The sequence below is a fragment of the Sander lucioperca genome, chromosome 24 (assembly GCF_008315115.2).
Source record: "Sander lucioperca isolate FBNREF2018 chromosome 24, SLUC_FBN_1.2, whole genome shotgun sequence".
Classification (NCBI taxonomy): domain Eukaryota; kingdom Metazoa; phylum Chordata; class Actinopteri; order Perciformes; family Percidae; genus Sander; species Sander lucioperca.
In genome coordinates, this window is record NC_050196.1 from 8,853,000 (window position 1) to 8,874,936 (window position 21,937).

The following is a 21,937-nucleotide window of genomic DNA, read 5'->3' on the forward strand; positions in this document are numbered from 1 at the left end:
TGTCAGATGCCACTTGGGAGCATAATCCCAGAGGGCTGAAAAGATCCTCCACATGACGGGAAGCCAGTGAAGCAGGAGGAGACTGGAATACCAAACGATAAATTGCAATGTTAAATGAAAAAAAAAAAAAAAAAAAAAAATATATATATATATATATATATATATATATATATATATATATATATATATATTTATTATGTGTGTGCTTAGAAGCTTCATAGTGCCAAAATATGGTGATTTATATTATATTTTCTGAATCATTTCGTGAGCAAAAGCGCCAAACATTCACTGCTTTCAGATACTCAAATGCTTAGATTGCCTGCGTTTCTTTGTCTTCTACGATAGTAAACTAAATGTCCTAACATTTTTTCACTTCAATATGTCACCTAAACTCTGGGACATTTTGATGGGTATTTTAAAGTATTGATCACAGTTTAATCACAATAAATGGAGAAAGTTGTCTGTCTAGTATAAGATGGTCTATGTGTACTGTGTTATCATTATTGTAACAATTATAATCATTATTATTATTATTGGCAGCAGTAGTAAAAATAGTAATAGTATGAATATATTTTTCAAACATTCAATTTTCCCAGGTATTGTTTGTTTAAAAACACCAGTCTCTCCTTTACAGTTTAAATGTAATTATATCTTTAAGTAAAATTGCTTGGCAGAATTGTGCTTGATCATTAATATAGAAACAGAAGCATGTAAGCAATCCCGCGCCTATTGCAGCAGGCCTGCAGTTTTATGATGGCCACGTCCTATTTATGTAACAATTGTATGATTAAAAATCAATATTTCTAAAATTTATTATAGGATTACAGAAGTTTCAGGGGGTTAAAGTTCTCCCTCTTTCTCTCATGCTCTCCTGCAGCTTTGGTGAAACAAACAATAGAGGTGCTTTGAATGGCACGTGCTCCGGGTGTCAGTCACCTGTTTCCTAGCAACGGGCACAACAGAAAAGCACCTGTGGCTTTGAATAGGAGGCGGTGTAGCCATTAGTTTGACAAAAAACAGGGAGAAATAAAAAAAAAAAGGCTTTTTATTATAAGATAGTTTATAGATCGTGATGTATAAAAGAGTAATCTGCCCCTAATAATTAAATCTCAAAATGATAGCCTATTTCTGATGCTAATGGGCTTAATAAACTACATCAGTGTTTTCAGTTTTTACACTCTGAAATCAACTCTATAAATAGACTATTCATGTGGAATACAGACCTATTTTCGTTATCATTAAAGTTTAAGCCTATTTGCTGAAACATAGATTTTTTCCCTATTCTTTAAAATTGTACAAAGTGATATGAAAATATTAGAGCGCAAAGACTCTATTGTAGCCTGTGTAAAGGAGAGGACGTGCATATAATTATGGGAATTAAACTGTTTACATGCTGTGTGTTTTTAGCTACACACACCAGCTACACACACAAAACAGATGACAGAGGGAGTAATTTTTAGGTCTCGCGCTCCGACGTCACCAGAACCTCGAGCCCCTGCATGCAAATCACGTCTCCACTCGAGCCTCTCCATTGGCCGTCACTCGCTCATTTAGCTGCTGTCAAAGCGCGCGGCCCGGGCACGCTCCGGTAACTTTTCCTAGTACAGCTTCAACCAAAGTAAGCTCGAACAACCGGTTTCTATTCTTCTCAGCGCTCGCGGATAAAAGGGAAAAGGCGAAAAGGGGAAGTGCGGAGCAAGTTTACCTCTGAGTGGATTTCATCCTGAGACTACACAGTTTCTTCCAGTCTTTTAATCTCTCCCTTCCTCGGAAGTTTAGCTGCGCGCGGGCCAGCCTGAATGTTTGTGTGTGTTTGACTGAGAAGTGTTGTCCTACCAAGACGAGGTGAATGTACAGCATCATGATGGAAACGGACTTACATTCCCCCGTGATGCCCCAGACTAACCCATCCAACCCGGGGGGACACGCGGGAGGAGGAGGCGGGGGACACGGCGGCAAAGTCCCCCAGGACAGAATCAAGAGACCCATGAACGCATTCATGGTCTGGTCCCGGGGCCAGAGGCGGAAAATGGCACAGGAGAACCCCAAGATGCACAACTCGGAGATCAGCAAGCGGCTGGGTGCAGAGTGGAAGGTGATGACCGAGGCGGAGAAAAGACCGTTCATCGATGAGGCAAAGCGGCTCCGGGCCATGCACATGAAGGAACACCCGGACTACAAGTACCGGCCGCGGAGGAAGACCAAGACGCTGCTAAAGAAGGACAAATACTCGCTGGCAGGCGGGCTCCTCGGCTCACCTGCGGGTGTAGGGATGGGTGGCGGGCAGCGACTGGAGAGCCCTGGAGGGGGCCACGCAGGGGCAAATGCGGGCTACGCCACGCACGTTAACGGCTGGGCAAACGGCACATACTCTGGCCAGGTGGCGGCTGCAGCAGCAGCGGCTCACGCAATGATGCAAGAGGCGCAGCTGGCATATACGCAACACCCGGGCACCGGAGCTCACCCGCACCACCCGCATCACCCGCATCACCCACATCACCACCCCCACAACCCGCAGCCCGTGCACAGGTACGACATGAGCGCCTTATCTTACAGCCCCATCTCAAACTCTACACAAAGCTACATGAGCGCCTCTCCGCCGGGATATGGTGGTATCACCGGCTACACTCACCAGCACCAAAGCTCCGGTATCTCCCCGGTGTCCGGGGCGATCGGAGGGACTTTGGGGTCCCTTGTGAAATCTGAGCCCAGCGTGAGCCCCCCAGTTTCCACGGCTCGCGCGCCACCGCCGTGCCCTACGGGGGACCTGAGGGACATGATCAGCATGTATCTGCCGACCGGCGAAGCGGCGGGGGACTCCACGGTTCATAGCAGACTGCACGTGCTCCACCCGCAGCACTACCAGAGCAGCGGCTCCACTCCGGTAAACGGGACGGTTCCTCTGACTCATATTTAAATCGCTAAATGTACTAGGCTACTATAAGCACTACAAACCACAACCAAATATTTAAATACTTAGATGTGGGCGCAGGCTGCTGAACTGTAAATTAAAGGCGTTTATAGCCATAAAAATGCAATCACTTTGAACAAACTTTTTTATTGTTAATTTTATTTTCTTTCAGTGATGGATTTTGTCTGTCCGAGCTAAAGGAAAGCGCATCCGATTTAACTTTTGCTCTCTCGAACAGAGCATGCCAAGTTTTGACACGATTTAAATTATAATCCGTGAAGGCTGGTGCATTTTGAATGTTATTTTTTCCGATTTTTCTGTGAAATAAAGGCACCAGCTGTGTGTTTAAGGGATCCCGAAAACCTGTTTAAAGAGGGAACCGTATAATAAATGGAGGGCGGTGTGAAAGATGTTTAAAAAAAAGTTTCTAGGCTGCAATTTAAATTGATTTCCAGTTTTAATGCTTGTAAACACGTGAGTCAGTCTGTGTAATTTGAATTTGTTTTTGTTGTTGTAAAATCTTGTAAATTGTCAATAAATAGGCCTACTGGAAACACCTTTATGCAATTGTACATAATTTACAAAATGGCACGCCGGTATTTTCGGGTTAAAGACGAAACCGTTTTGGGCTGAGTTTAACACATTTTCCAAAAGTGTAAGATTTGTTACTGGGTTATTTCTTTTTGCAGGAGATTTAAAAGGGCGTGTAAACATGTTCCTCCAATACTTCATATTCATTCACATTGATTCCATTTCTGAAATATATTTTTAAATGCCGAGCAGCTTATTGTATCGTTGCAATGAACACGGGTTTAAATTAAGTCCCGGCAAACTTAAAATATGGTCAAAATGCAAATGACAAAAAACAATAATTACAACATTACAGGCAGACATGTTTTCTCGGTGATGCACTTGAAAATATATTTATTTCAGACGGGCCCTTAACTGATTATTTCTCCTAAAATAATTGGATCATCATAGTTTGCTCTTTTTTTTTCCCTTGTTATTGCACTCTTTTCAGATGGCATGAATCTTGATTATTTCATAATAGGCTATTTATTCATTCATGGTGAACATCATAATGGGTAATGTGTCATATTATGGGGATTTCAGATATGTTAGAATATGGTCCTGAAATGGTAATAGGCTATATAGGCCTACATTTATTTTTCCTATAATTACTTTTTGTTTTTTTGTTGTTTATATATTACAATATATACCTCCAAGAGCTGATAACTACAATTCACATATTTTTCAGGGGGACAGTTTATCTGACAGCCTGTAACTCAAAGGTTGCACTTAACACTTGTTGGTTGAGGATTTCCTCTCCAGGGAGAGAAATGTACAAAATATTAGTCCAATAATGTCCTATTTTTGAATTTTGCTATAATTTAAAACTGGGCCACATTTTTGATGACTCCCACACTTTAAAACTAAAGTACATTTTCATGTTCATTATTTATCAATTCCAGAATAAGCATAACAAAACTGATTATAGGGATATATTCCATTTCATAAATGATGTTGCATTATATGTTGATTTCTTATTTCCTCCCTCTGTTTCTTGTATTATTGCAAGTTAAGAAAATGCATATACATGTATTTTTCAAAAGCTAAAGCCCTTTTCCCATGAGCCTTACTGTATTCCTGTATTATGGAATCACCTGCAACTTGTTTTTTTTTGCTCAAATTCTGGCAAACTTATTCATCAACTTGATCATGTATCATCTTAAATTTATGTAGACCCACTTCATGCTTAAATTGTGGTATTATCTGTTAGTATAACATCGCACTCATAGGCCAAGCAAAGCAAAGTTTCTTCTTATTTCTTCTTTTTTACCTGCCTCGGGGTCATGACCTCGGTAATAGATCTCAAGCCAAAGTAAATCTGACAACAAGAGTATCCGCTGGTCAATGAACTACTAATTCTTCAGCTGGCCTCAATTGAGCCCACTTCAACCCCGCCTCCACCTGGGTCCCTCACAGGTCTTCAAATCTTACCCCATTCCTCACCCCCAGCATCAAACGCCTGCATCTCTGGGTCTGCAATTGTCCCGGTTGTTAAATTATTTCCTTCTTTAAATTTGATGGCTGAATCACTGGAGGCCCCATGGTGGGATGGGGTAGGGAGGGAGCAATGAATGAGCAGAGAGGAGGAGGGAGAAGGTGAGGAGAGGAGGTTTTTGTGTTGGAGGAGAATGGGGATTAGTCCTGGTGTAAACTGGGGCATCCCAGGGGTCACCCCCAACAAAAATCCCGGCAAACAACACCCCTGGTTTTATCAGACTAATTCCCACTCGGGTCTGGAATTAAAGACAAGAGGGCAACGTAGATGCAAATCACGTATAATCAAAGCCGTTTCTATGGATGTCAGCTGTTTAAACTGAAGGTATGTATTAGTCCTGAATCATCCTATGTGATTTATTGTAGTTCAATTCAGAATGCTTTAAATGTCTTGGGATTGTCTTTGATCTTAACATTTGGATTGATGTGTGAAGGGTTTGTCTTCAGAAATAAATTAGTTTTATAACTTTACTACCTTAATACATAGACATATACATTGAAATAAAAGGCAACAGACGTAAATGTAAGGCAAGGATTATTTTAAAGGAATAATGCATGTTTTTCAGATATTTGGTGGTGGTTAACAAAAGACACATTTAACCACCTTTGTATTTGCATTTCCCTGCATGACTGATAACAATTAATACATAAGAATTCTTGTTTTCTCATTGTTTTTTCAGCACATTAACATTTTCACAAAGCTAACATGCCAGGGATAATTAAAAAGTAACTATAAACTCAGTCAGTATTCATGGCTGTTTATGATTCCCTAAATTAATTTCACATTTACGGTGATCAATATTTGAATAATTGATGTGAAGGAAATGTACGGCAAGATTGAAAGATCAGAAAAGAAAAGATTTTTTGTTCAGACTTCGTGATACATAAACTGACATAAATATTCGTATTGCTGAAAATACAATTAAAACGGTAACTAGTCATGACTTAAAAGTTAAATTAAGTGTGTGTGTAGAGAAAAAGGCAAAGATGATAACTAATCTCTATTTTTTAAAAGTTTTAGAGTATTTATAAACTTGAGTTTGTTGAGGATCAACAGGAATTTAGGACATTTTGAAAGAGTGAGCAAAGAAAAAATGAATATGAGGGGAAGAAAGAAAAATATTTAACCATTTAATTATAACTCATTACAAGATAGAAGTTTGATAAAGCTGGACTTATTGCCTCTATGATTATAGGACTCTTTCATCGATGTCTACAGTATGATATGAAACTGGAAGATCAAAGATGGACGAATTTTGCTACAAAAAAACGTACATTATACAACTATTGTAAGGAGCATCAATTGACTAAACCTAAAAGGTATGTCAAGAGGTTTTTCTTCCAAACACAAAAAATATCAAATCCATGTAAAGATATTATAATCTGAGAAGTGTGATGAATAAAATTATCACATCACATTACGTCATGCCTCACTGAAGCTCAGATAAGAAAAAAAATACACGCAAATGATGAATATCTACACCACTTTAAGGCAATAATCAGTGTTTGTAATAAGATATTTGAGATTGATCAGTCACAACTAAAGCTCAGGCTGGTCTACTATTACCCAGTGGCCCAGGATGCTCCCATACAGGCCCAACACTGAGGCTGTGGGTGGACCCATCCACAGCCATGTGGCTGCAAGTATTCATCCTCTCCTCATGTTCTGCTTGGCACATGCTTGGACACCGCTGCTCTGGCACTTCCCACTCCATAACCCTGTGCACCCCCCCTCCCCATCCAGCATGCTCCTGGTGTCCTAAATGTAGCTAATCGGCATCATTTTATCACGCCTTTGCATATTTCCCTCCCTCTCCTCCTATAAAAACCCTCACCTCCGACGTTGGACCCGGTTCTGTCATGGGAGATTACGGGGGACCGATTGCACAAGACCGAATGTGCCGCGAGGAGATTAGCCAGGACGCAATGGAAAATAGCAACGGGGCCAACGGATTCCTCGCGAGGGGGCCTTATCGTGCAATTACACGTTGACACGTTTTAACCATTTTTCAGCCTCTTAATCCGAGGACCCCCTCCTCCCCTTTCTCTCCCCCTTCTCTCTCCAAAAGCAGACCTATTGGTGCTGAGGGAGCCTCGCTGCTCTGACTCTCTCCATCACTCTGCTGCTGTCTGAAAAGTAATGTTCTCTCTTTTTCTATCTTTATCAGCCACTGTTAATATTTCAGAAAGTTAAAAAGGGAAAACATACCAAAGAGTTGTTCACAGTTTGTGTCTGTCCATCTCAATTTCAAAAACTTATTGACCGTTCAGGCTCAGAGTTGCAAAGTCATCGAGGAACATTGATAACTAAATTAATAAAGGGCAATTACACAGAACAAATGAAACAATATTAAAAATAGCATTAAGTAAGATAAATTCTAAATATAGGAAGAAACCTGCCACTGGGTTATTTTTTACAGAAATAACACTTTTTACACTTTGTAATTCAATTTCTCAGTCTTTTTTTTTCAATAAAGTTGATCTTTGTAGCCTTAACTGCTTGCTAACAAGCCAGTTATTCCTTTGTTCCGAACAACATGGGGTCAAGGTCAAGGTAGACTGACTCATGATGAATGTAGACTATAAGCCTGCCATTGACCGCATATTTCACACAGCATTCTCCTCCCCTTCCACTATCTGCGTGTTACCTTTTTTTAAAAAAAACTGCTACGGGAAACAACAACAACCTCCAAGCTAGCAACCTACACACTGAAAATGTTAAGTTTTAACTATGATTTAGATCGGCAGGCCTGGTTCTTTCGGTGAATGGTTGTTAAAATATACAAAGAATAACTATCTTTTGTGGGGATTTAGTCAGTTAAAATGCCAGGGCTCGCCTCCCCACATGCAAATGTTCCACCTAAATAAGTTCCCTCCTGATACCATTTTATACCATTTCTGCATCCTGGGCTTAGCACCGCCCAAGTCAATTGGGATTTGTTTAAAGAAATACAAACAAGCCAGATATTTTTTTTTCCCTATAGCAGAATGATAATAGGTGCAGCCAGACCATTTTGCAGCGCTAACACGGTGCTGCTGAGATAGGTCTAGCTATGCAAGGTCAAGGTAAAATATATTGTCAGTCTCTCGGTACTAGTATAGAGGGTAAAGATAGAAAGACATTGCATTCTTCCGGTGGAATGATGTACACAATGAAACAAACAACAAACAAAAAATAGGAACAATTCCTAGTTGTGCTTATTAGATAAAATGCAATGATTGTTGATAAAGTGCAGTCTGACATATAACAATACTTTGGGCGTAGCAGATGGTCTTTCCCCAGCAACAAGAGCAAGGTGCATTGTGTTAATGTTTTCACTTGGCTATAACACAAATAACTGTAATATGTCCTCGCCTACTGTCATTTTTAACTGTTTAATGACAAAGCAGTATTCGCCATAATGATGTAGTGGCTTCAACTGATGTCCTGCAGTCTGTAAGCGGTAACCTGTCAATATTGTTATGACACCTCCGTCTCTTACATAGCAGCCTAAGCCAAAGATTACTTAGTTCTGCATTAGTTGGAGAAAATGTAAAAATGTAAAACATAGACTTTCCGTAGCCACTGCCTTGACATTTTTTTAACGCCAGGCATCAAACGGACTGCACGGTTTGTTGTTCCACCATGCTGCTCAATTCAATTAAGGCCTTTCATGACAATCAATTAGGGAGTACCCCCTGGATCTCCCCGGGGGCCTATAATCATCACACACCGTCTGCTCAGACAGGCACTAGGGAGCCCCGCCCACCAGCAGCAAGGATGCCTCAGTGCAATGTAACCGGGCCACTGGGAGCCATGAGGAGACAGTTTGTGCTTTATTGCTTTATTTCAAGGCATTTTACTACAGATTATGTTCTTTGTTTTCCTTGCTGGCTGCGTGTTGAATGTAGATTTTCCCCCTTTAAGTTTTGGTCGTCTACTCTGCACCATTTCCCTGCACATAAGGGGTTTTACCAGGAAGGTTTCACTTCCTGATTTTTCTATGCTTTGGGTTTGTGATCACTGGTAATCACGTCCAGAGGTTAAAGCTTTGTTTTCTGAAGCGTTGCTCACTAAAACCACACCGATCAGTAGAGTACTACTTACTGGAATATTTAGGTATAATAATCCCTTTACTGTAGCTTTCATACAAAACTAGATATACAGTATTGGTCGCAGTGTTTGAAAATAACTAAGTACAAATTGGGGGTACTTGTACTTTACTTGATCGGTTCAGTTGCTGCTACTTTATACTTTTTAATCCACTACATTTATTTGACAGCTCTAGTTTGTAGAGATTTTTACGTACAAAACTGACTTCTTAAATAGGGCCCTATGATTTCCGTGATGCGGAAAACGCGGACGGAATCTACCTAAGCCATGGCAAATGGCATTGTTAAACATGTTGCCTATCAATCATACGTCCTCACATTCACGTTGTGAGTTTGTTGCGTGGGGGAAAAAAATGTCGAAGCGAGTGGCTCCTGATAAGCCAACGTTGGCGAAAAAATTAAGAAACTCTCAATTGACTGCTAAATACCGGGCTGAACAATACCCCAACGACTACTATGAGTCTGGACAACAACTGTTTTGTCAACATACTGTTGACTGGACCCGCAAAGACACATGTAACGACCATTTGAAATCAAAAGTTCATCTCAAGAACAAAGCTAAATCTACAGCGGGCAAATCCCTCCAGGTTACCATTGAGGCAACGACAAAATCAATAGATGCAAGGCGCGAGTTTGTGGAAGATTTTGTTGCAATGTGTGCTGAAGCTGACATACCGCTTGAGAACATGAAGAGGATACGTCCGTTTCTTGTTAAACATTGCAAGCAGGGAGGTGCACTCCCAGAAAATGCCAGCAGCCTCAGGCAGACCCACCTGCCGCAGGTCTTTGACCAGCACACGCAAAAAGTGCTGCGAGAGATCCGTGGAAAAAAATCTTCGTTGTTGTCGACGAAACCTCTGACAACCGAGATCGCAGTGTCCTCAGCATTGTTATAGGTGAGCATCCAAAGCTTTTATTTAGGTAATTTTCAATGTGCTTTGCTGAATATATTAACAGTTTAAATAAAAAAGCTAAATTGTGAGTTTGTGTCACTGAGTTTTTAAAGGTCAATACTGCTTTGAAGTGAAAAGAAAACAAGCAAATCCAAAAAATCCGAAAGGGCTAAAAATAAATCCGAAAACACGGAATTTGAAAAAAAATAAAACAGAATTTGAAAACAAATCAAATGGATTTCATAGGACCCTACTTAAAGGGACAATATGTAACATTTCTGCATTAAAATGTCTAAAAACAACTATACCTATGTTATATAGTTTGTAGAGTGGCGTACTTACACTATCCCAAATGTTTCCAAATTTCTTTCCAAATTTTCAAACCGAGAGAAATCTGTACTTTTATTTCTGGCCAGTGCCAGTCAGTGGCGTCATATAACGTCTGACCCCTCTAGTTCCTCTAACTTCTGTCAAAACACGGGAACCCAGATGATACGTTCAAGAGTAATTGTAAATCATACAATGTCGCAAAAAGAGTTATACTCAGTAACCGTAATACTGCTTTCTTTTCTGCCACACGGCATCATTTTGTTATTGATTACATGCCACTTTGCAACACAGTAATACAGCAGACCTTATTTATTGATACATTTCAATATTGATCGATCCAGCTTAACGTTACTACAATGTGCTGGTTGCCAAGTAGCTAATGCCAATGCTTGGTGTGTAACATTGTAAGGTTACAACATCGTTCAACACACTCATAAAGTTATTTTTAGCATGATTGTTTTGACCACGGTTAACAGCACTGGGCTAACGAGTAAGTTCACCAATAACGTTAGCTTTAGAGATTGACAACTAATCTAATGGTAATTTAGTCAGCTAGCAAACTCCGGTCTGTCTGCCTCATTCCCCGGCGCTTAGAGACTTCAGTCGGGATGAGAGCTGACAACAGCCCCGGGGACACATCCACAGTCAGCCCCCAGCCAGCTAGCAGCCAGCCACTATCCTTACAGCAATCCAAACCCGGCCAGCACTTAACTCCAGCATCGGGTGATAAGGACGCTAACGGCAATTTAATGAACCGTCAGGAAACAGACCATACCAGACCCCAGGCACCCGAGTCAGAACAGCGGCCATCCGTTACGTTATGTCTCTGTTAGCGTTGCCGGTGTTCATGCCGAAGTATATAGTTGAAATTAGCTCCACCTCCATTAGCTACAACATTAGAGCAGACCTCCGCTGATTTGACATATAAAGGTCAGTTCCCCAGTGATGGAGAGTACTACTCAGCATGTAAAACTGTGACATAATGTTTTCTGTGACACTGGAAGAGCTTTGTCAAGTCTGACAAAACCCTGATGATGTTGGGCATGCAGACTACACATTTATAATGAAAAGATGCCGGCTGCTTTATCGGAAATGCAGGAACCAGATCGGTCCACACTAGCGACTAATAGTCATGATATCTTGGATTCTGCTACCTTCATCATTCTCTTGCAAATCTGTCTCGTGCAAGTCCTCACTGAAGTGCAATACTAAATAGAGTTTAGATTCTCTGCCTGAGCCAGAACTGGACCCGACCCGCCAATATTTCCCGCCACTATCCTCGGGCCGGACCGGGCCGGGCCCTTGATCAAGCATTTGTGTTTTTTTAATCATTACTACCTTAATCTTATTATTAGCCTAATTGGGTGGGGAGAAAGCTATGCCATAATCACGCGCAGCATCTCCTCCACTCGCACGCATCACACCGGGCCTGCTGTGCTGTATTGTGTAGCTTAAATGCAACATGGAGCTTGAAGATGTAAAGAAAAACATAAAAACAGGAGAATTAACTATAACTAATAACTATGGAGGAAAGTCGGAGGTATGGAACCATTTTAAACAAGTCGTGGGCAGTGACAACGTGTTGGCTTTGTCGAGTGCATTAAGTGCGGCACGCTGCTCGCCTATGACAGCAAAAAACGGGAACTTCGACGATGAACGGACACATGAAGCAGGCTTGCCATGGCAGAAAAGATGATAGTCAGCCTTCAATGTCCTCTTTTGTTACTTCTCCAAGCATACCCCTTCTAAACAGATTTATGCAGTTCAAACAATTCGGAATTGTAGTCGAGAACATCAATCGGGCTCGGGCTCATAATTACAGTTTTGCGTCGGGCCGGGCTCGGACACAATATGCATGGGCTCGGGTAGGGTCGGGCTTGATTTTTTGGGCCCGATCTAAGCTTTAATACTAAATCTCTGGAGTGCCCCTTTAAGATTATATCCAAACATTAATGCATTACTAATCCAATAAAATTAATTAACACTGTAAAGAGCTATTCTGCATAATTTCTTTTGACACACTTGTCATCAATGATTCTTTTTAATATATAAATCTATATACTTTGTTTATAAATGTAGGGAATTATTTTTCATTGGCCTCTCCATACATCAAAAATCATGGTTATGGTTGAGACACTACACACAACTTTTAACGATCCAAGTTGTAATAAGCCAAAATGATAATTTCTAATTCAACTACTCATCATTAGTGCTGACAGTTGAGATGTTTAAGACAGTTCAAATGTTTCCTTTGTAAAAAATAGCGATCACTAGACTACAGTAGTTTTTCCCACCACTGCTCTACTATTCTTGTATCTTGCCTACATGTCACTGATGAATGAGACAATTATATATTCAATCATACATCTTTAAAATGAATATAGATGAACATTCAGTAAATGTAGTTCACTGGAGCTGTCCAGGTGCTGAAATAAACAAATTACAAAATGCCAGAAGGTAATAACTACTTCATAATCCTATGGACCTCACAGAATGGTATTTACTACTACCTTCAAACCATGCTTCAAGAATTAAAATTTTATTTGCATTGTCCCTTATAAATGTAGCAGCAAGTGTTCTACCAGCAAGAAAAGCTAACAGTGGACAATGGAAAGCAGAAGAAGAAAAAAAAAAAGAAAGAGTTTTTACTTTTAAACCAATAATAAATGCAGGAACAAAAAGTGAGGTCTCCTCAAGCCAATTACCTCAAACACCACTGTTCTTTTCCTGGAGGGTTAAGACACTTCGGAGAAGAAAGAAAGAAAGAAAAGAGGGAGAGGAAGAAGAGGAAGGAATGGAGGAGAACAGGAAACACTAACATGATTACAACTGTAGCTCACGCTCAGGTAATCACTGGAGTTAAAAGGTCTCCTGCCAGCCCAGAGGCCAATAAACCGTTTTCTTTCTTTCACCTCTGCAGAGGGGAACTCTGTCATTTGCAGATTGCAGGTGAGATCTGGTTCACGTCTCTCCAACCTCCCACCAGTCTGGCCGCCAAAAAAACTGGTCAATTAGTGCCAATCATCAGCAATGGTGCCATAATTATTTAGTGATGTTTGACATGGGGAGACCTGTGTGTGTGTGTGTGTGTGTGTGTGTGTGTGTGTGTGTGTGTGTGTGTGTGTGTGTGTGTGTGTGTGTGTGTCTGTCTGTTTTATATTTTATATTATATTTTTATATTCTCACATTCTGAGTTGAAACTCCAAAAAGCTACAATTCCCTTAAAATGATATGGTGTTGATGGTCTCCAATGTTGATATCTCAACATTTAGATAAACCCTCCATTGAAATCCAGATTAGTGAAATTCTTAAGGGTTAGCAGCTTCTATGCAACAAGCAAAGAATGAACAGCAAAGACAATCAATCTATCCAATCAGTTGTGGACAAAGCTGATATCTGACTCTTATGTCTACTACATATGGTTATTAGTTTTCATTCACTCACTATCACTCATCTTGTTTGAGTTAAGGTAAACCCTCGATTCTGATCAGTAAAACCCCCGCCCCCCAAAAAACCTAATAACTGGGAAAGAATGGAAGAAACCTCAGGAAGACCAAAAGCGGAGGGATCCGTTTCCCAGAACGGGAAAAAGTACAACATGGTCAGCAGTAACGTAGTACTTTAATGTAATGTAGTGTGTGCTACAGAGAGGAAGAAAGAGAGGCAGAGTGAATGAATAGCTTAGCTTTTGTACTAAACTTCACTACATCCAAAATACATTTTTACTGTTGCAGTGCGATATGTCTTCACTGCTTGCACATATGTTTAAGTGAAATTTCCTCTGTTTACAGAGGAAACAGCTACAAATGTTAAAGCTAACATGTTCAGTGCTGTAGCATCTAAAACTACCCAACAGCATGAAGTAGTCCAATTAGCTCCACCTCGACTAACTATAACATTAAATGCTACTTAAACAATGTATTGATTATAATAATCCTATATCAAATATTTTTTATTTGTCACATGAAATCATACAAGGTACTACTCCAGTGAAATGTTATCCAATCAGCTCCTTCAACTTGCGCATGATTCATCATAAAGCAGAATGTGGCCAAATATAATATAATATCTACAGCACGATCAGACTGGTTGTAAACTAGCTTTATCAACAGTTTATCCAGATTATCTAACGCATTAACGCATGTGAGTTCAACGTTTTCCTGGACAGAATGCTGTTAAAGAGGCATAGTTTTAATTCATCATTTTCTAAGTAAATATAATCAGTGACCTACTGATTCCAACTTTTTAATTGGGACATGCAGATTTAAGTGTACGTATATCTAGAGAGAGAAAAAAAAAAAAGAGTGAGTGAGTGAGCGAGCGTGCGTGCGTAAGTACGTTTGTGTGTGTGTGTTTGGGTAAAACAATATGCTAATCTCTGGCGTGGAGTAGGGGATTTGCTGTATAAAAGGAGAGAGAGAGGAGCATGCTTGTTAGTGATAGCATGGCTGAAGATTCCTACACACACCCACCTTGCTGTTCCACTTTCATTGGCCTTCTTGTGTGCGTGCGTGCATGCGCGTGAATGAGTATGATCCATTGGAATATATGGTTTCATCTATAGATTTCCTGTTTCTGTGTCATTTGCGGATGTTGCATATTGAATAATGATATCCATGTGTGTGCGTGTGTGTGAGACAGAGAGAGATAGTACAGGAGGATGATCTGTGTTGGCAGCCAGTAGTTGTGGACTCAGATTAAACATGGAGAGGGATTCTGAGGGTATTTACAGATTTTCTCTTTTACAGATTTCACTTTTAGAATATGAGTGTGTGCGCACGCACACGCACACGCACACAAATATTATCATATATATAGCTTAATCTATTTACTGTGATTAGCCCAAAAAATTTAATTTGAATTTAAAATATATTTTAACCTTTAACCATCCTTGCTGGAAGTTAAATACGTAACACTACATTCAGAAGGTAAAAACATAATCAAATAGGTAATAACTGGGTTTTGTGCAGTACATGCTGGGATATGCTCCTGTGTCCCATGGCGCTGAACAAGAAAAGCAGGTAAAAACAATGAATAAGAGACTTGTCATTCCTGTATAATGTGTAAATGTTATCTGACCTCTGGCCTCAAACCATACTGTACATGTATTGAGGGAACTTTCTAAATGTGTCAACCTTCATTTTGCTATAAGAGATACAATTCAATAAGAAAACTGAATAACTCACTTAAATTCATAATTTCTCTTTCAATCACAGTTAAGCTTTATTCTTCTTTCACCTCACTCTTTAACTCAAATTATAGTTTTCCTGTCAACATAGCTGCAAGGTTCTGGGTGACGTACCCATGGCAATGAAGTACATGTGAACACTTCCTATGCAGACACACAATGTAGTATAAAGACAACTGCATGCATGTGAACTGTCGGCATACCTTTTGGTATCAGAGCCTTTATAGTACTCGTGTATTAGGTTAGCAGCAGACTCTAAACAAGCCACAACAGTGGAGGAAAGGTTTGAGGAGACTCTAAGAGGACTTGTCCCCTACCCCCCATTTATATGTCTCAACATTTACAATAAAGTAACTTGCTGCAGTGTCACCATGTTTAGTTATATTTGCATGCTAATACAGCCCTAGTGAATGCACAAATTATGCAGCCAACATTACCATAAGTACTACAGCATCTTTAACTAAATGAGTGTATGGGGCTGATATTGTCCTTTTATCACAAACTTGCTCGTGATTCTTGCCCCATCTGACTTCTTTTAGCAATGCCACCGCATTCAATCAATCTAAGCAATTACAGGAACACAGAACAGAAGTAGCAGATGAAACCCAGCTCTATAGTCATGTCAAACATCCTCAGGAGGAAACTTTACACAATGCAGCCGTTGTTCAGACACAAACTTTTTCTTGTTTTTTTTTAAAAGTAGACTTGGTCGGTGGAAAGCAGAAAGAGAAGGAGGGAGCAATGGCAAGGGATGTGGAAGGATGAGAATAAACAGAGGGAGGGTAGAGCGGTGCTGAAACACAACGGGAGCATCCATCCTTTAACCGGTGGGGAGTTATCGCCCAACGACAGAGCCTTTCCAAACGCTTTAAAAAGCACATTTGAAGATATATTAGTGCATCCTTGAATCCACTAGCTGCCAATAGGGGGCTGTTCGCTGGGCTTTGTGCATGTCTCCGTGTATATATGTGTGTGTGTGTGTGTGTGTGTGTGTGTGTGTGTGTGTGTGTGTGTGTGTGTGTGTGTGTGTGTGTGTGTGTGTGTGTGTGTGTGTGTGTGTGTGTGTGTGTGTGATTTTCTTTTTCTTTTTTTTGTCGCTCCCTCCAAATTCCCTTAGTGAGCGTTGCTAAGGTGCTTTAGGGATGGGATTAGCAGGAGGCTCATCATCACACATTCCATAACAGAAAGAAAAAGTATGGAGAGAATGAAACAGATGGATAGGAAGAATTAAAGAAAGCAAGAAAGAGGAAGGGAGGAAAGACAGATGAAAAAGAAATGAAGGAAAGACTGGAAGAAAAGAAAGTAAGAAATTAAGGAAGGAAGCAAGAAAGAGAAAAGAAGGATGGAAAAGTGATAAAAAGAAATAAAGGAAAGACAGGAAAAGAGAAATAAATGAAGAAAGGAAGACAAAAGAAAGAAGAAAAGACAAGGCAAAGTAAGAAGGAAAGAAGACAACAGGAAAAGACTGAAAAAAAATAAAAGAAAGAGGACTGAAAAATACAAAAAAAGCAAGGAATTGATTTTTTGGGAAATACGGAGGCGAGAAAGAGAAAAGGATCAGGAAATTAATAGGGGAAAAAGGGGGGATGAAGGAGAAAAGTGATGAAAGGTACAATGGCAAGAAAGTAAAGAGTAATTACGAACAGTGTGGTAGAGAGAGGGGTGATGGAAGAGGGGGGAAAGGAGGGGATGAAGGCGGTGAGGAAACAGGACAAGAAGAGGGGAGGGAAAAGAAGGATGGAATGGAGGAGGAAGAGAGGAAAGAGTGGGAAGAAAGAACGAAGAGAGTAAAGGAGTGAGCTTGCTGACTGTTGCATCAGCCAGTTAACCGAGGGCAATATGATGAGAATAAGCTGCATAATGAAGCGTGGAGGCAGCTGTAGAAATATGTCCAGGAAGCCACCTTGTCTCCTCTGCTGTGATGTTTGAAAATCCATCAGAGCAGCAGTCTGGCAGGTTTGGCATCCTGGTTCACACGACACTGGAGATTAAAGACACACATGCTAATCTTCAAGATCCTGGTTTATTTTTGGTGTGATGTTTCTGCACTGCACTTCCTAGAGATAACCTATCAATCAAACAGTGTGGGCGGTGCTGTGACGTCTGTCGGATTTGTGGAGGTCTTGCCATGATACCTATCACTGGTTGTGCTAACTAGTTCTTCCAACAAGGCCTCCAACTTGAATAACAAAATAGGTAGTTTGTAATTGCCCTTTAGAATGACAAATATAAGTGTTTTTTGATTTGCAGCCCCTATCAGCAGGACAACATCATTTGTCAGTGCCTTCTAAAACCACTACAAATCACTGTTGCAAAATCCGGCTTGTATAATTCAATGCGCCAAGAGTTGCATAAATGTACTTTGAGAAAATGAGTCTGATACATCTTGCAGTGTCTGGAAAACATACACAGATGAGCAGATCAAAGCCATTGCTTATTTCTCTAATTTCTATTGATAAGTATGTTTAAATGAACACACAGCAGTTATCTGCTTCACTTTTAGAGAGCCAAAAAGCGTGCATACATCCAGTGTGTTTGCAAGTGTGTGCATGTGAAGCAGGGGGATAAGGCTAATACCTGTTGCACAGGTGTGGTCTGTTAGATCTCTTGTTACTTGACCCTCCACTGCAACCTGAGCCTCTTCTGTTTGGACAAATTGACACAGTGAACCAAGCTGACAGGCAGCCAGATTTCCCTCTCTGTTTCTCTCCATCTCTCTCTCTTTTTCTGTTTACACATACATTAAACTCACTTTCTCTCTATCTGATGCCACATATAAATAGAACAGAAATGGAAATATTTTTATGAAGAATTAGGGATGATTAATGATGGAAATGGGTTTTTTTTTAATTTATTTTAAATCTTTGTTTCGGTGAAAAGTTTGATAAATAGTGATTGTTTCTATATTTCTTTTATTCAGGAATATAAATGTTTTTCTAAAACTTTTCGTAATTGTCATTGTCGTCATTTCTCCTCTCTCTCTCTCTCTCTCTCTCTCTCTCTCTCTCTCTCTCTCTGTCTTTCTTTCTCCCTCCATCCATCCGTTTAGGGTTTCCATGATCTCATTATGTGTCTATGAAAAGGGACAGGTAATGCAATCTGGCATGGCGTGGCATGACTTTGTGTGTGTTGATTACCTGAACAACAGTCAACAGAGTCTCTATTTCAACCACTTATCTTGTCTAGAAATAATCATCTAATCAGGCGTGCACAGACACACACACAAACACACAAACAATGTATATATTTGTGTGCGTGTGTGTGCGCATGTGTGCGTGCGTGTGTGTGTGTGTGTGTGTGTGTGTGTGTGTGTGTGTGTGTGTGTTTTTAACCCGTTTAACCTTTTTGCAATTACTTACATTAATTCCCTGGAGACAAACCGTAGCCATAGCCATAAGATGTTTAACCCCAACTCTCAGGCTGAGAGGATAAGGCTGGTGATATTCTATATTTTTTATTACTGTAGATAAGCCCCATGAAAAGACCAAAACCAACAATGAATTGATCCTACTAACAAGTATTTAAAAAAAAGCTGCCCGATACAGTATATTAACATAACTTTGTTACACAGCACTCGAGTGAGTATGTAATACTATTAAATGTTGCAATGCTTCCATTTTGATCACTGGAAGTTAGTTTGGTATAAACATACACTACCGGTCAAAAGTATACTGTTGTAGAAAGAAGTGGCTGGTCTTTAATGCAAAATCTACATTGCCCATTATCAGCAACCATTCATTCAATGTTCCAAAGGCACATTCTGTTTACTAATCTGATATCATTTTAAAAGGCTAACTGAGAAAACATTAGAAAATGCAAAAATGCAACTGATCTCAGCTGGTATTCTGTCTGTAATGGAGTGGAATGGAAATTTCTAAGTGACCCCAAACTTTTGACCGGTAGTGTAAAAGTCAAGTAAGCAGGAGAAGATTCTTTGTTGATGTCGGACTCATAGTGCAAGGCTGTGGCTATACCAAAGCAAAGCTTAAAAAGTTGCATTAGAAAAGATTTGTTCATTCATTTCATGCCAGCATGAGTTAATTCCACAAACACTGTCCTGCTAAATACTCACTACAGCACCAAATGTGTATACATTTGCTGCAGAAAATAGACTCCAATACATGAACCATTTACTCCTGTTTGAGTAACATTTGCTAAAAAAAAAAAAAAAAATACATATATTTTTAAAATTGATGTCTTCAGTAGCAAACAATCGGCTTGGGGCTGAGAGACACAGACCCTACCCTAAACCCAACCTTAACCAAAAACCAAGTCGTAGCCGTTTTACCTGGTTTACCTTGTGGGAAGCAGTTTTTTACTCAAATGGAAATGGCAGTGGAGTCTCCATAATATGACTGTGTAAGCAGATTTCTGTCCCCACAACGTGATTAATACAGGTACCACACACACACAAATGTGTTTCGGTCAGTTGGCCTTGCACTCATTTGGAAACATTCTTCATCTCCACATTATATCCCAGGCATAAAAAAACAGCAAATGATTCATAGAATTGCATTTTCATCAACTTAAAGAGGTGTGTGTTTGTGTCTCTACAACATAATGCTCAATTGGCAGGTGCCTATGATATTAAAAATCACATATTGAACCGCAGTAAACACACAACAGCTAGAGAACTGAAAAATAGATCAATCACGCCGAAGAGAGAGAAAAGCGATGAAAAGAAATGGAGAAAGAGGGAGGGAGGCCGATCGACCGTAGCTTTGTCCTCTCAGCGCACACAAAGCCCCCCTTCCCTAAAAAAAAGGCCTCAGAGCCCTCCACGGCCAGAGCATTTTACTGTATCAATTGCCCCCCCCCACCCCGCTCCTGCGCCCTTTCAGCCACCCACCCCACATGGTTGGACAGCCGATAAGTTGGAGCCGAGGACTAAAAGCTCCCGCAGGGCGAGCGACAATAGGACTCCTACAGCCAAGGAAAGGAAAGTGCTACACTATTCTCCCTCACTTTCTTACACACTAACTCTCTCTCTCCTTCGCTGTAGGGACACATTATTGAAGTCATTATTCTGGCCCTCCAATTTGCCACAGAAGCGTTGAGGCTTTGACCTGACCGTGCGTGTGTGCATGCGTGCGTGTCAGTTTTGTGACTTTTTCGCCCACTGAGAAGCAATGTCACACATTTTACATTTCTACTGGCTACACTTTGATATGCACACACATACACACGCCTGGTATGAGGTCAATTCATCAAAGTAGTTGGAATCAAATAACTAACGCATTTCAAAACGAATCTGCATTGTGTGCACGTTTTGGAACAAAAGCGGCAGAACCAAAGCAACAAGTGTTGCTACCGCTGAGGATTTCATGACTTATTTTGAAATAATCATGCATCATGATCAATAGTTAATCAAACATCATACTGATCTGTCATTGGAGGTGGAAAACCTAGAGTAAGGCTGAGAAAAAGCACCACTGTGTGTTGATTACTGTATGAGCACAAGCTAAAAACACGGAAACAGTAGTTGGGTTAAACACCCAGTCCACTGTAAAAAAAATTTTTTCTTTTGAGTATCAACTGTCCCTCTCCTAACGACTTGAAAGGTGGCTCTAAAAGTTTTGTAGCTTGCTCCTTCATAGAAGAAAGCAGATGTTTTCAGTTTGGATTCACAGCAGTTGCAATGGCTTTCAATGCAGACCCAAAATCATGGGAAAAGGTGTCCAAAAGTATCATAACATTCATAGAGACTTCTTAATAACCCACTTTTGCACTGTTGATCACTATGTTCACTACAGGTGTGACGAGATCTCGTCCTATGAGATATTTCTCATCGAGGTTAAAAGTTGTCTCGCGATATAAGTACACAAGTGTAGAATTACGTCAGTACTGCCGAGGACCGATTCACGTTAAATCAATCGGTGCCAAATTTTGGTACCCGAGACCGCTAAAGCACGTGCTTCTCTGTCCTCTCTGCTGTTGAGAGCGTTGTTCAGCTCCAACGCGCACGGAGCGAAACTACGTCGCCTCTGCAGCTTGTTCAAGTCACAGCGAGTCACGGAAATGCTGGTAAAGCTATCACAAGTGTGGTTATAGTTTTCAAAGACAACACTTGCTGCGATATAATATATTGGTGAACAGCACTGCCTTTGTCCTGGTGACTGACTGACAGGCACAAAATCGTGGAGAGGGACGGGTTTTATTTTGTGTGGTGTGTAAAATGTTCTTAATAAACAACAAAATGTTCTAAGTAAACAAATAGGGTTGGACTTATTTTTACAACTGATATAATAAATGTGTTATTACAGAGGGAAAGTACAGAAAAAGGTACTGTTGGGTACCTGCACCGAATATCTGGTATCAGTAAAAATGTGAACGGGACCCAACCCTCCCGCCACTTTTAAATCGTTTGTGTTGCAGCATTTTGGATTCCCGGTGGAAACGCTGCAGTTATTAGGGCTGTAGAGGTTAGTTATACAGGAGAGAAGCCAATCGTTTAGGTTT

The 21,937-nt window shown here is 40.4% G+C and overlaps 1 protein-coding gene across 1 annotated transcript; it reads left to right on the forward strand.

Moving 5' to 3' along the window:
* Positions 1 to 1,512: 1,512 nt before the first annotated feature.
* On the forward strand, positions 1,513 to 3,468 carry sox1b (SRY-box transcription factor 1b). The gene has a single exon (XM_031292303.2). It carries the CDS (start codon positions 1,850 to 1,852, stop codon positions 2,915 to 2,917), a length of 1,068 nt encoding a protein of 355 aa, XP_031148163.1. The 5' UTR covers positions 1,513 to 1,849; the 3' UTR covers positions 2,918 to 3,468.
* The last annotated feature ends 18,469 nt before the right edge of the window (positions 3,469 to 21,937 follow it).

Bases quoted from the DNA above. Each gene is read 5' to 3' on its own strand.
- sox1b (XM_031292303.2), top strand. From the start codon at position 1,850: ATGTACAGCATCATGATGGAAACGGACTTACATTCCCCCGTGATGCCC.